General features: G+C 32.4%; 1 protein-coding gene across 3 annotated transcripts in view; it reads right to left on the bottom strand.

Moving 5' to 3' along the window:
- Positions 1-14,154, bottom strand: part of Ddx4 (DEAD-box helicase 4) — a 53,135-nt gene that overhangs the window by 15,353 nt on the left and 23,628 nt on the right. For 2 of the 3 annotated variants that reach the window (XM_047556111.1, XM_047556112.1), the window contains 9 exons: positions 10,507-10,608; positions 9,468-9,548; positions 8,932-8,979; positions 7,031-7,078; positions 6,888-6,935; positions 6,448-6,590; positions 5,684-5,836; positions 4,350-4,504; positions 976-1,105 (listed from right to left, as the gene is read on the bottom strand). In XM_047556111.1, coding sequence (XP_047412067.1) covers positions 976-1,105; positions 4,350-4,504; positions 5,684-5,836; positions 6,448-6,590; positions 6,888-6,935; positions 7,031-7,078; positions 8,932-8,979; positions 9,468-9,548; positions 10,507-10,608 — 908 coding nt within the window. The remainder of the gene's footprint in view (positions 1-975; positions 1,106-4,349; positions 4,505-5,683; positions 5,837-6,447; positions 6,591-6,887; positions 6,936-7,030; positions 7,079-8,931; positions 8,980-9,467; positions 9,549-10,506; positions 10,609-14,154) is intronic. The other variant, XM_047556113.1, reaches the window with a different exon arrangement.

The following is a 14,154-nucleotide window of genomic DNA, read 5'->3' as shown; positions in this document are numbered from 1 at the left end:
TTATCATTTAAAAATTCAAATAGTTCACATGTGACTTAATGGTTACTTGTACTGGACAGCATAGATCTAGACTGAACTATCTGATAAAGACTCCTTAATGTAATAAAAATCTAACACGACATCTATGAATATCTTCCAACTGCCAATTTTTTTCTAATTCCTTTTAAAATCCTTAATAAAGCCTCCCTTCTCTAATCACTCAGGAACAACTAGGAAACTTCTCTTACCTTTGCATAAACAAGAACAACATTTATTGGTATAAATAGACTATATCTGCAAAAACACAAGTACTACCATGAAGAAAGATAGTGAGAATCTAAGGTGGATTTTCTCTGGATACTTTTAAATATCCAAAGACAGGTGCCTTTATGCAGAAAGATCATGTTTTAAATAACCCCTTTTGAGAAGAGCTTAAAAAAATAAGGTTCATTAAAGTGAAGTTAAAGAGTTGATTTAGAGAAGCAATAATATAGTATATAAATTCCTCAGAAGAGTGCAAAGCCAGCCTCAGCAAAAGTAAGGTGCTAAGCAACTCAGTGAGATCCTGTCTCTAAATAAAATACAAAAAAATAGGTCTGGGGATGTGGCTCAATAGTCAAGTGCCCCTGAGTTCAATCCTCAGCTCATAAAAAAGATACATATGAAACTAGATAAAAGTATTTCTTACATTTTTCTTCCACCAAGGTTTATAAGATATGGATTTTGGAATCAGACCCATAATCTAACCCTATCACTTACTACAGTTTAGGGATCTAAAATAAATTACATAATGTTACTGAGTTTGTTTACCCAAGTATAAGATGAAAAATATCCTGGTGAGATTATTGTGAGGACTATATGAGAATACATTCAAAGAATCCAGTGGAGCTTAACATATAAACAGTGTTCTAGTAAATACATCTTTCATTACTCCATTACTCTCCTTTTCCCTATAAGATGTAAACCTCACAACTTTGTTATACTTCTAAGACCTACCTTTTCTTTACCTATGATATCCATCAGTCTTCCAGGAGTAGCACATAATATATTACAGCCTTGTACAATTTGTCGAATTGAATGTCCCAACTGGGTTCCCCCATATATAACAACAGCTCTTACACAAGTCCTATAAACAAGAAAAATGTCATTTTCTAGTTATTTGAAAATTAGACATTTGTCTCTAACAACATGCAAAACAATATCTATTAATATTAAAAGAATATACCTGATGACCTTAAAATTTTTAAATTCTGCTCAGGAAGAATTTGAAAAACAAATGACAGAAAAACAAAAAGAATTTTGCAACATATCTGACAAAAGTCTCATTCAAATACTGAAAAACACTAGTACTCTCCTCCCCAAACATACTCTCACCAAAAAAAAAATAAATAAAAAAATAAAAAAAATAAAAAATATATATATATATATATATAAGTATATATATATATATAAAGATACTAGCAAATTGTTCATAAAATACAGAAAACTTTTAAACATTTTCTAGAGTTCAACATTACTTTGAAAAGGAAAATGAATGAATACTAAGACAACATTTTCCCTCAAGTACAGTAATACCATGTTAGTCTAGGTATTAGCACTCACAGTAAATTCATACAGCCTCTCTCACAATTTTAGTCTCTATTAAAATTTAAAAATTTGTTCTTTGTCCCACTAAATTCACATCTAGAAATTAACTGTTCAGATATCTTCCCACAAATGGGCAGAGATGAATGTTCAATAATATTCATTACTGCCATTATCTGCAGTATCAAAAGACTGAAAACCAAGTGTCTATAAGTGAAGGACTTCAGAATACCCACAAAGGAACACTGCATTCATTAAAAGGGCTACAGTTCTAGATTAAGCATTATCTCCAACATACATTGTGTTATGTTAAAGAAACATTTAACATAACACAACAGTTTAATATGCTACCATTAATGGAGAAGAAAAAGCAAAGTATAAACACATGCAGTGTTTCTATAGTGATTCATATGAAACTCCTAACAGTAACAGAAGAGAGGAGTCAAAGAACCAGGAATCAAGACTATAGGAAAAAATTATCTTTTATTAAGTAAACTCTGCTTTAAAATTGTTATTACTGTGAAGACTAAATGAGTTAAATATATATAAAACACTTTTAACAAATGCTAAGTAATTGGTAACTTAATTATTACCATTATTATTTTACATTTACCATAATTTAACCAGTACTCTACTGAAGGACATTTAGATATTTTTCAGTCTTTTTATCACAAGTGGTAAAAAATATCCATATATAAATATCCATGGTTACATATACATATTATCAGAATTTACCAACCATGTTTTTGAAAAAATATTTATCTTCTTAAGAGCCTAAAAGCAGTATAGTACTTGAAGATTATCAAGAAATAAAACACTAGTATAAGCAATCTACAGACTTTTTTTTTCCTTTTGGTTACTAGAGATTTAACCCAGGGGTGCTTTATCACTAGCTACATATATCCCCAGCCCTTTTAGTTTTTATTTTGAGACAGGATCTCACTAAGTTGCTTAGGGCCCCCCTAAGTTGCTGAGGCTGGCCTTGAACTTGTAATCCTCCTGTTTCAGCCTCCCTAGCCACTGGAATTAGAGGCATGCACCACATTGTGTGCAGCTACATCAGCTTTTTCCAAAAGATTATCAAGTTTTAAATTAACTTGGTCACTATTTTCTCTCATTTAAAATAAACTGACTTATACAAAAAAAAAAAGACTAATGATTTCTACATAGAAAGCTCAAAACACCATAAAGAAAAACATTGTTTCTAACAGATAAACTGTACATAGTAGATAATTCACAAAGAAAAAATTATTAAATATTTTAAAAAGTAATCAACCTGAAAATAATCAAATAAATGGAGAAAAAAATGAAGATACCTAAGGTAGTTTTAAAACACATACAAAAATTCAAAATTCCTTCTTAACCCCATAAGTATGGCTAAGGCTGGCTTCATGGGTGGGCAACCTATGCAGTCACAAAGGGTCCCAAACTCTAAAGCTGTGCTTGGTTAATGCTCTGCTGTTACTATTTTGAAATGTGTAATAACTATAGAACAAAGTGATAGTAGATGACAACATAATAACCAAGTGTGAGGTTCCTTGAGACTGTTCCCTGAAACCAATGCAGCCTCCTCCTTGTTCTCTCTTTAATCACTCAACCTACGAGAGGCCAGCTGCCATTTCCTAAAGAAAATGAAGTAGCCTACGGAGAGGGTCAAGTCTCTGAATTCCTGACTGACATCTTGCCTGCAACCTCAAAATTGACTCTAAATTTGAAGCAGCCAGTTAAGCTATTTCCCAATCCTTCAGCCCCTAAGAAGATGTGACACAGTAAATGTTTATTGTTTTAAGAATTATATTTTTTAAGGGTTGGGAAGGTAGCTCAGTAGGTACAGTGCTTGCCTTGCAAGCACAATGCCCTGGGTTTAATCCCCAGCACCGCAAAAAAAAAAAAAATTATATTTTTTAAAAGTAACTTGTTAGGCAGCAATAAATACAATAAAAATATTGGCAAAGGGTATACTGAAATTGGACTCTCATACACTGCTTAGAAGTGTACATTAGTGCAAGTTTTAAAGTAAGTTCACGCTCTAAAGTATTAAAATAGATGTAAATTGGGCTGGGGATATAGCTCAGTTGGTAGAGTGCTTGCCTTGCAAGCACAAAGTCCTGGGTTCAATCCCCAGTACCGCAAAAAAAAAAATATATATATAGATGTAAATCTATTTCACAGAGATGCTTAAAACAGAAAAACTAGCTGGGCATGCTAACACACAACCACAGCACCAACTACTTGGGAGGTTAAGGCACAAGTCCATAGAAAACATAGCAAGACTTCGTCTCATTAAAATTTTTTTTAATTAAAATGAAAAAGCTTTTTGTAGCAAGTTTATCATGATTTTACTTACAACAGCCTCAAACTTAAAAGAAACTAAATGCTTCAAAATAATTGAAGTGTTCGCATGAAAATAATTGAAGTGTTCGCATGAAAATTTTAAAATCATTAAAATTAGGTCTAATTATGTGAAAGTAGTTTTCTACATTGCAAAGTTATAAAGAGTAACTATTCTGAACACCAAGTATATTTTTAAATATGCATTAAAAGCTACCAAAATAGACCAATATTTTCACTATTTTTGTGTTTTCTGCATCTATTATCTAATTTTAAATAGGCATGTTTCTTTTAAAAAATAAAGTAAAAAATTTTATAATAGAATTATAAAAAATATACTTTTAACAAGTGATACTAAAAATTACATGAGTACACTATTACTGAATTTCTCCTAAGATGGAGAAAAAAAATCTAAGAAAAATTATTTTGTGAATGACATGTCAGATTGCACTTACCCAAAAGAAAATTTTCTGGCTTCCAAATAAATCTGGTTGATCAATTCTCGAGTTGGTGCTACAATAATACACTCTGGTTCCTGCAGTTCTTTAAAACGACTGGCAGTTATTCCATCACGCATCATATGAGCCAAAATGGGCAAGAGAAAAGCTGCCTAAAAGTTAAATTGCCTAATTTATAAACTTACAGTGCATCACTTTTGTCCCTATAGAAAGCTATTCGTCATGCCTTTATAGCCTTTAAGATTCTTCTTCCATCTTGCTGGTAAATTTAGGATGAGAAATGAAAACAATGTCAACCAGTTAACATTTAGGTCTTCAGGCTTACATTACACAACATAAAATATTCAATAAAATTAAGCTTTCCATCAAAATTTGTCAATCTTCCAAGAAAATAAGCATACTCATGTATGCAGATAAACAACATTAATTTACTTATAAAAGGGAATGTAGATATAATTTGATGCCAATTCCGTGCATTCAACAGTTATTCTAAGAGTTATTATTACTTTGGGAGAAGTAAAAAGTTATCAGAAATGATCTATAGGTGAAGCAAAAATCTGAAAATCATCATCTGTGTCACTACATACATTACCCTACTAAAGTTACACTGGACAAGAGAAATTTTGTGCTAGAGTTTCTCATTTAAGCAAATAAAAGTAAAATCTACCTCCAAAGCCATGCTTAAGTCACTCATCAATTGCTATGCACCTATATTCCTTTTCCATTCTATTGTGGAGACTGATTAAGACTAAAATGGGACGAACCACGACTCTACAATCCTGGAAATAATAGCCTCATCTCCATGAAACCCAATTTAACAAATAAACCTTCTAGAGTCATCCTAAAACCAACTAGTCTCATCATATTTCTTTTAGAGGTAACATAACCTGAGGTCATTCATACTATGGACCAAATACAATGTGTATAGTTGTTTCTCATTCTTTATCTTTTGATGCCAAGATTGTATTGGATATTACAGAAATTAGTTTCTGCTTTTCTCAGTGCTTTATACCTCTGGTGCCCTGATCTTCAATCATTTTGTTTTAGATACTAGTATGTACCAGAAAGAAGTAAACAGACTTGAGAACAGATTAAGCACCCATGAAATGCAACACTACCTTAAAAATAGTTCAGAACTCCTTTTCAGAAGTACACAAAACCCAAAAAAACAGCAATCAGAAGTGAAAACAGGAATATTTATGATGTTTCACTAAAATTATCTACAAAACTTCTATGAACAAAAGAGATTCAAGCTACTTAGGAAGAATCAAAGTTCCAAAAAAAAATAAAGTTTGGATAAAGGGCAAAATACATTTGGGATAATGACTTACAGTCTTCCCAGACCCTGTCTGAGCACAAGCCATCAAATCTCGTCCTGCTAGTATAATAGGAATACTATATTTTTGCACAGGAGTAAGTTTAGTATAACCAGCTTTAGCAATGTTGTTATTCAGTGTCTGACAAAGATTAGCTTCTTCAAAAGTCTAAGAAGAAAAAAAAAGCAAAGATTAAATTCCATATCATACACATCATTCATAAACATATTCCATTTGAATCAGTTTTCAGTTTTTATTAATTTCACTTCACTAACGTTAATATGTTCCCATTCAAAAGTAAATATCCAAGGCCTATTTATTATGACATTATAGCATTAGAAGCAGTATCCAAAACAGTTATTCTAAAAACTTTTTCTGGCCCCCTTAACACCTGCAAGATACGAAAAACTGATCAGTAACAAGGGTTCATTATTACAATTAACAGGGCATAGAGGTGTTCCCAACTTTCCTTAAAAAATCCATTCCTCTAAGATGTACTTTTCTCACATACTTAGGATGCAAATATATTGAATCTCTAGAAAAAGTATCCTTTTTAACAAATTTAAATAAAGTTCCCATTCTGCTATGAAAAGTGGGAATGAAATCTAGTACTCTTTTTTTGACATAGCAATTAATTCTACTGATGATGGCAGACATGGTTCCAAATTTCCAAAGACAAACTAAAAGTGAATTTTTGTGTTGTTATCAACTTAAAATAATATACCACACAATTCTAAACCAAAGTTTGCTACACAGCAATACAGAAACAATACACTGACCAGAATTGCTGGTGGTGCATCATGTCCAGACACTTCTACAAGAATAGTATCATATTTGTCAAAGTTTATGCCTGTCTGATAATGTGCAAAGATGGAATCCTCATCTTCTGGAGGAGGAGGAGGTATGTAGGTCACTTTTGGGCCTTGAAATTCAAATAAAAAATGCAACTTATATTATTACAGACTAGAAGAAAACAAATGAAACAGACAAAAATCAAGTTCAAAGTACTGTAGAGGGACTGGGGATATAGCTCAGATGGTAGAGTGTGTGCCTCACATGCACAAGGTCCTAGGTTCAATCCCCAGCACCACAAGAAAAAAAAAAAAACTGTAGAACTTCATACTGTTCATCACTAAAGGTTCCACTGTTTCAATTTTTAAAATTTAATTCTACTTTTAAACATTTTAAATTTGTATAGATCACACAAATATCAATATACCTTGAATGTCTCCACTTTCTCCTCCTTCAGCTTCTGACTTCCAAGAATCTTAAAGGGATCAAATAAAAAAGAGACAAATTCTTTACAAACTAGGAGATAAATCACATTATAAAATTAAATACTTTATCTAAAGTAACACTTACTCTTTCCAGAGCCTGTTATTACTTCTTCATTTAAACCTTTATAACCACCTATTAAAGAAATTAATAGTGATAACTGGTCAAGATATAAAGGTATGTGCATCTTTACTTTTACTGCTTGTCCTCAAAGAGGACACATTCTAAAAATGGACCGGTATCTTTAAAGTCCTTTCTCACAAATAACTCTAGAGACAAGAGAAATAAAAATTGGGGTTCAGTAATAAAGCACTCGCTTAGAATGCACCAAATTCTGGGTTTGATCACCAGCACTGTTAAAAAAAAATAAGTAGAATCTTGTACATTTTATGTTTCCTTAATATTCAAAATAATGATTTTAGGGACTGGGGTTTTAACTCAATGGTAGAACTCTTGTCTAGCATGTGTGGGGGAACTGGGTTCAATTCTCAACACCACATACAAATAAATCAAAGTTCCATCAACAACTAAAAAAATATTTTAAAAAAAGATGCTTATTTTATGCAGATGAGACTATTCTACATTGCACTGTTTCTGGATATGTCTATGACAGCGTTTCTAGAATAGACTGGCATCTCAGTCAGTGACCAGGCAGAAAGATTCTCCATTCAAAGTGATCAGGCACTATCCAATCTGCAGAGGGCCCAGACAGAACAAAAAGGCAAAGGAAAGGTTAATTCTCTCTCTTCTAAAGCTGGCCACCCTTTTTCTACCCCTAGTCATCAGAAGTCTAGGTTCTCCAGTCTTTCGGTTCCAAGATTTCCACCAGAAGTCCCCCACCCCAATTCTCAGGTTTGGGGTCTCAGATTGTTAGAACACTGGCTTTCCTGGTTCTGGGGCCCTGTGACTTGGACTGAGTCAAACTATTAGCTTGAAGATAGCCACTTCTGGGCTGGGGATGTAGTTCAGTTGGTAGAGTACTTGACTTGCATGCACAAAGCCCTGGGTTCAATCCCCAGCACCACCAAAAAAAGAAGATAGCCACTTCTCAGTCTTCATAGTTATATGAACAAATCCCCCTCTTATCCATCCATCCATCTCTTATTGGTTCTGTCTCTCTGGAGAACCCTAATTAACCAATATTTGCCAAGGATAATACCTTGTAACCTGGATTGTTTCACATTACTGATGAATTTTAAAGAATAGTCAGGTTTATTAACTCTTTTCTGTAAGTGACCCTCCTGACTTTTAGTTAACTACTCATCTACTGTGCCACTTTAGGTACTGATGCATTAGATTCAAGGCTAATCAGATATAACACTTTTTTTTTTAAACATATGAGCTCTGTCTGTGGAAGATTTGGTTTAACTAGTCTGTAACAACCTTTTCCTACAATGAGGAATCCAAGAGGCTGGTAGAGGAGTCACTCTGCCCTCAGACTAATAATGATTACTGATAATCTTTCAATACATCAAACAAGTTTTATTGATTACTAATCTGGAAAGCATGTTCACATTTACATATTTACACTCTGGAAAAAATCTTCAACATAAGAAATCATATATACTGAACTAACTCTATCCCTTACACCAAATAAAATATTTATTCCATAAGAAAATCACACTTTAATAATGATTTATACATATAAATATATCTCAATATTTAATAGCTGCACAGTACCACATCTTAAACAGTTACTTATTAATGAATTTTTGGTGATTTTCAGTTTTTACTTAGTATAAACAAAAACTCAATGAATGTCCTTGTACATATATTTATAAACGTATCCATAATATATAATTCCTATAATGGAAATTGCTTAATCAGAAAGAAAATATCCTAGAGAGTATTAAGAACTCTCCACTACAGGCTATATAAATTTATGTTCCTCACAGTGTACAAAAGTATTAATGGTGAACATAAACCAAAACTTAAATTTAGATTACAATAATTTTAAGCTCTGTCAGGCAAACCAAATAAGAACCTACCTCGACCACTTCCACTGCCACTTCTGCTTTGGTAAGTGTCACCATTACCTGTAAGGCATTGTTTTGAAGAATATTTAAAGAAAATATAACTCCCACTCCAAGCACATACAACGTATTGCTACTTCTGTTCAATATACAGTAATTACTCAGGATTCCTCACCCCTTAACCCTCTTTTTTTCTAGATTTTATTTAAACCTTAACCTTTATTTGACATTTCATCACGACTTTTTTTTTCATTTTTTTTTCTTCAAACCACACAAACTGTTTTCCCCTAACTTAAAAACTTGTTTCTTTGAAACAAAGCTAAACTTCAAAATATAATTCACACTTCAAATTAACTGGTAGGTAACAAAAGCAATAATTCACAGTGCATGTATTTTACAGAGGAGGCAAAATGATCCATGTATTTTTGCCTAAAGATCTAAACACAGAGAAAATCATGAACCAATCTAGTATAAATATATATATTACATTTACTAATCATAGTGCTAAAGGCATAAAGGACTAGTATTGAGTAACACGTTTTATTTCTCACCTGCACCACTTAATGCTGGTCTTCTAGAACCAAAAAGGCTACCAGCACGCTGTGTCCCCTCATCTTGGTCATATTCATTACCTTGATTTGGAGAAAATGTAATTATATTACTTTTAAGAAGTTTTTAATCATTCAGTAAAGAGAAAAAAAGGCCAAGTCATTGTATCGGAAGTTAAAATATGTGGGCTCATATAGTTTAACAAGAATCATAATGAGTATTTTTCGAAGTATTGCACAAAGGATTTCTCTACAAATTATATCTTTCAATTACAAATTCCTTTCTTGAAAACATTTTACTTAAACTATTTTATAAAAAAACTTAGGGTCAATACTATCCCACAATATAAACAAAAGATAAGTCTCCTGCCAAGGTAGCACTTCACACTGCATCATTTCACTGCTTATTCACCAGCACAGCATCTCTACTCCCACTCTTGCCAAATCTAATCTTAACAGCCCTGCACAGAATCATTCACTTAAAAAAAAAAAAAAAAAAAAAAAAAGGTAGGGGGACAATTTACTAATGCTTTAATAAATGCTTCACATTTAGTAAATCTTAATTACAAATTGTGATGTTTTTAGCTTCCAAAACCACTAATCTGTCATCCTCTACTAAGAGACACATGTACCCCAACAGTGATTTATGAAGACAGCACCTTAGCTCTAAGGAGTGATGGCTGGAGGAATTTTAAGGTAGAAAGCCACATTAATAAAAGAAGGTATGCTGAAGTGTAAAGTCATACAGAAGGCCACCTATTGATAAGGTAAGCCATATTACCAAGGCTCTAAAAAAACTTAACAAAATGCAATACTAAAAACTGAGTCACGTAAAACTTCTGAAAAAAATTCATATATTCCAATTTAATCAATATGCAATTGTATCTAAAAGTAATAATGTTATGTAACATGGGTGATTAATTTGTATCAGACACTGTGCTAAAATATTTTCATTTACTCCTCCTAACAACTTTATGTGATTTTTTAAAAAATCATTTCCTTCTTAACACATGAAGCACACCATTTGCAATCCACTACTAACTTGGTCTTCCTAAACCAAATCCTCCACGGCAACCTCGGAAACTACCTCTTCCACCTCTTCTGGATGGCCCTGAAGCTTCCGAATCATTTCCATCTTGATAGCCTATAATATTAAAACACACACACAAGAACAACACAAAACAACAATAACAAAGAAATCTTGGGGACATGATGACCAAATTTGTTTTGCATATTCAATGGCTTTAAATAAATACTTTTTAAGGCATTAATGGACAGTTCCTAAAAAGAAAAGCCAGAATTGATCAATAAATGTTAAGATTTTACTAATATAAGTAGATATGGCTATGATGAGAAAAATCCACTGCTTGCTTTGAAGAACTAAATATGAGTAATAGAAAAGTGTCAAAAAACACTGAACGTTGTCACAACTGCACCATTAACTGGACTTCTACAATCTACAGAAGGATTAAATTAATCCTAGGCTTGTATTTACTCCCAATAGACACCAAATACCTTAATCAAAGTACAGACAAGTAAGCACGTATAAAATCTCGATTCACATTAAACGGGTCAATTTTAATTAAACTGAAACCCAATAGACAGTGAACAATTCAAGTAAACTTTAATTCCACTTAAGGCAAAACCAGATCAATTCCAAACCAAAGTGTCAACTAGGCAGGAAATAGAGAAAGTGAAAATGTTTAGTTTATGTATTTGCAACTATTTATACCTAACGAGGATGATCAATACAAGTATAAGTCCTACACATGCTACTTATTGATAGATTACATGTTTTACAAGCCTGTTTAAAAATGAAATAATTAAAAGTAGATTCACAGTTCTGCATCTATCACTCAAAACTTACACTCTTCAATCTGTCAACAGTATATATCAACAGTTACTTTTACATTCTAAATTACTTATTTGTGCCATTATCTTTTAAGAAACCTTACCAGGGTTTATCTCATTTCAAAAAAAATAGTTTATATTCTGGAGTTTATTTTTTTAAGGTATAATTTACTTTCATAAAAGTATAATATGTACATATATAAATTTAAAATATAATAAAATGAAAACCATTCAGAATGAACAGATAATTCTTATTCTATCTTCCATATTTGTTAAGTGCTTTCATGTTTTCCATTTCCAAGTTAAAAAAATTTGCTCAAATCTTTTGATTTAAATATTTATCTGTTTAATTTGTCCAACCCATCCATTGTTTTTCATTTTAATCACTACTCTTTTCTGTAAATACAAAATGAGTCCTTTTTAAAACTATCTTCCTTGTCTTAGCCCATGACTATTTAATGCCTCAGCATCTTTCATATCTACATCTTAATACCACCAGAGTAGAAACTCAGACATTTAAAGAAATATGCTCTTTCTTCAGAGTTGAAGCCTGTTCTGAGTTATATAACAAGACTAATAACTAGAGATGAAAACGACATGGGTGTTACAATCAGTTCTGCACAACCTTGTTTTAAGGGAAGGCAGAAACTCCCTGTATACTACTATAATCTTAAAAATTATCTTGTTGAAATAAACAGGTTGAAAGGAAGAATAAGAAACAAAATTTAAAATAAATGAACTAAAGTCACACTTTCAACATAAAAATCTAAAAATTATTGAATAAAAATGTCATAAAAGATCGGCATATATTCAACCTATAAAAATACAGACGAAGGGCTGGGGTTGTGGTTCAGTGGTAGAGCACTCACCTAGCATACGTGAGGGACTGACTTTGATCCTCAGCACCACATATAAATAAATAAAAGTATAAAAAAAATACAGACAAGAAGTATATATGCCATATGTCAAAATACATTATCTCTGGGAGGGGAACAATATAAAATGTAAAGTTAAACCATCCTTTAGGCCATCTAACAATTCTACTTTTTAATGGCTTCGAAATAAATATTACAAAATATTTGCTAAATCTAGGTAGTAACATATAAGTGTGTAATCAAATATTCTTTACCATTCTGCATCATTAAAATATTTTAAAATCAACCACTTTTAATGTCATTTTTTCATGAGCTAACACCAATTGTGAGGACAGTAGTGCTGCAGATCAAACCCAGAGCTTCCTTTCATGCTAGGTGGACGTTCCATTAAGGCATTAAACCCCCGTAAGTCATTAAGATATTTTTTAAAGTAAGAGGAATCCTTCTGGAGGTGTATTCTGCATTTTATAAGGGACCAATGACAATCTCTTAAAATTTCTGAAGAAGTTTGGTAACAATCTTCAGAAACATATGACTGATTAAAAGGAACATGAACATCTTTTTTTAAGAAAAGTATTTATCACAAATTTGTTTAAAGAGGTCAATACATAAACCTGTGGTATATAAAATTAAATTGTTTTTATATACTATCAAACAAATAGAATGAAAAAATTTAAGCGATAAGCACCACCACTAACATCAATGAGCAAAAGCAACTCCAAATTTTGCTACTCTAAAATGGCAAGAAAAGATGATTAAAAAAAAAAACCATCAGAATTTTTTCCAAACTCTGATAATGAATCAAAGGTTTGCAACAATCCAGGGAACATTTAAAAAAAAAATTGTAGCATTTTAACTTACCCTGGTCCCATCTCTTGGCAATTCCACTTCTAAGTTATATAATCAAAAGATTTAGAAACAGGGATTCAAATAGATAACTGCAGATGAATGTTCATAGTAACATTATTCACAATGACCAATATAGGAAACAACCCAAGTGTCCACCAACAGATGGATAAATGAAATATAGTAAAGACATAAAATGGAATATTAATGCATCATAAAAAGAAATGTAGTTCTGATACATGTGACAACCTGAGTGAACACTGAAAACATGATACTAAAGAAATAATCTAGAAAAAACAGGAAAAATAATGTATAATTTCCACTTGTATGAAATATCCAGAACAAGAAAACTTTATAGAGAATGTAGAATAGATGTTACCAGAGATTGGGTATGGTGAGTTAACTGCCTACTGGGTGTAGAGGGTTTCTGTTTGGGTGATGAGAGTGGTGATAGTTACACAACACTTGGATGTACTTAATGTCACAAATTATACACTTTAAAATAATTAAAATGGCAAAATCCTATTATGGTTTCATAGAAACACAGCTAAATTTTTTTACAAAACTAATTATCAATCTACATATCCAAGAAGCTCAACTCAAAGGAAGATAAACCCAAAGAGACTAACTCCGGGACACAGCCATACAAAACAGTGACATATGCTGGGCACAGTGGTGCACACCTGTAATCCCAGTGGCTTGGGAGGCAGGAGGATCATAAGTTTGAGCCCAGCCTCAGCAACTTAGTGAGGCCTTCACCAACTCAGCAGGTCTCCATCTCTAAATAAAATATGAAAAGGCTGGGGATGTGGTTCAATTGGTTGTGCACCGCTGGGTTCAGTCCCCTTACCAAAATAAATAAATACAGCAAAAATGATGCTGGGACAACTGGATATCCACAGGCAAAATATTACCTTGGAGTGCCCACTTCACACTGTAAATGAAAATTAACTCAAAATGGATCAAATGTAAGAGTTAAAACTACAAAATTCTGCAAAGAAACATAGGTAAAAAAATCTGTAACACTTCGGATTGGGCAACAGTTTTTGGTGACACCTCAAAGCACAAACAACAAAAGGAAAAAAGATAAATTAGACTGTAATGTCAACTTCTGTGCT

The sequence above is a fragment of the Sciurus carolinensis genome, chromosome 6, assembly GCF_902686445.1.
Source record: "Sciurus carolinensis chromosome 6, mSciCar1.2, whole genome shotgun sequence".
NCBI classification, from domain to species: Eukaryota; Metazoa; Chordata; class Mammalia; order Rodentia; family Sciuridae; genus Sciurus; species Sciurus carolinensis.
The sequence above is the reverse complement of the archived record's forward strand: the minus strand, read 5'-3'. Positions and strand labels throughout refer to the sequence as shown.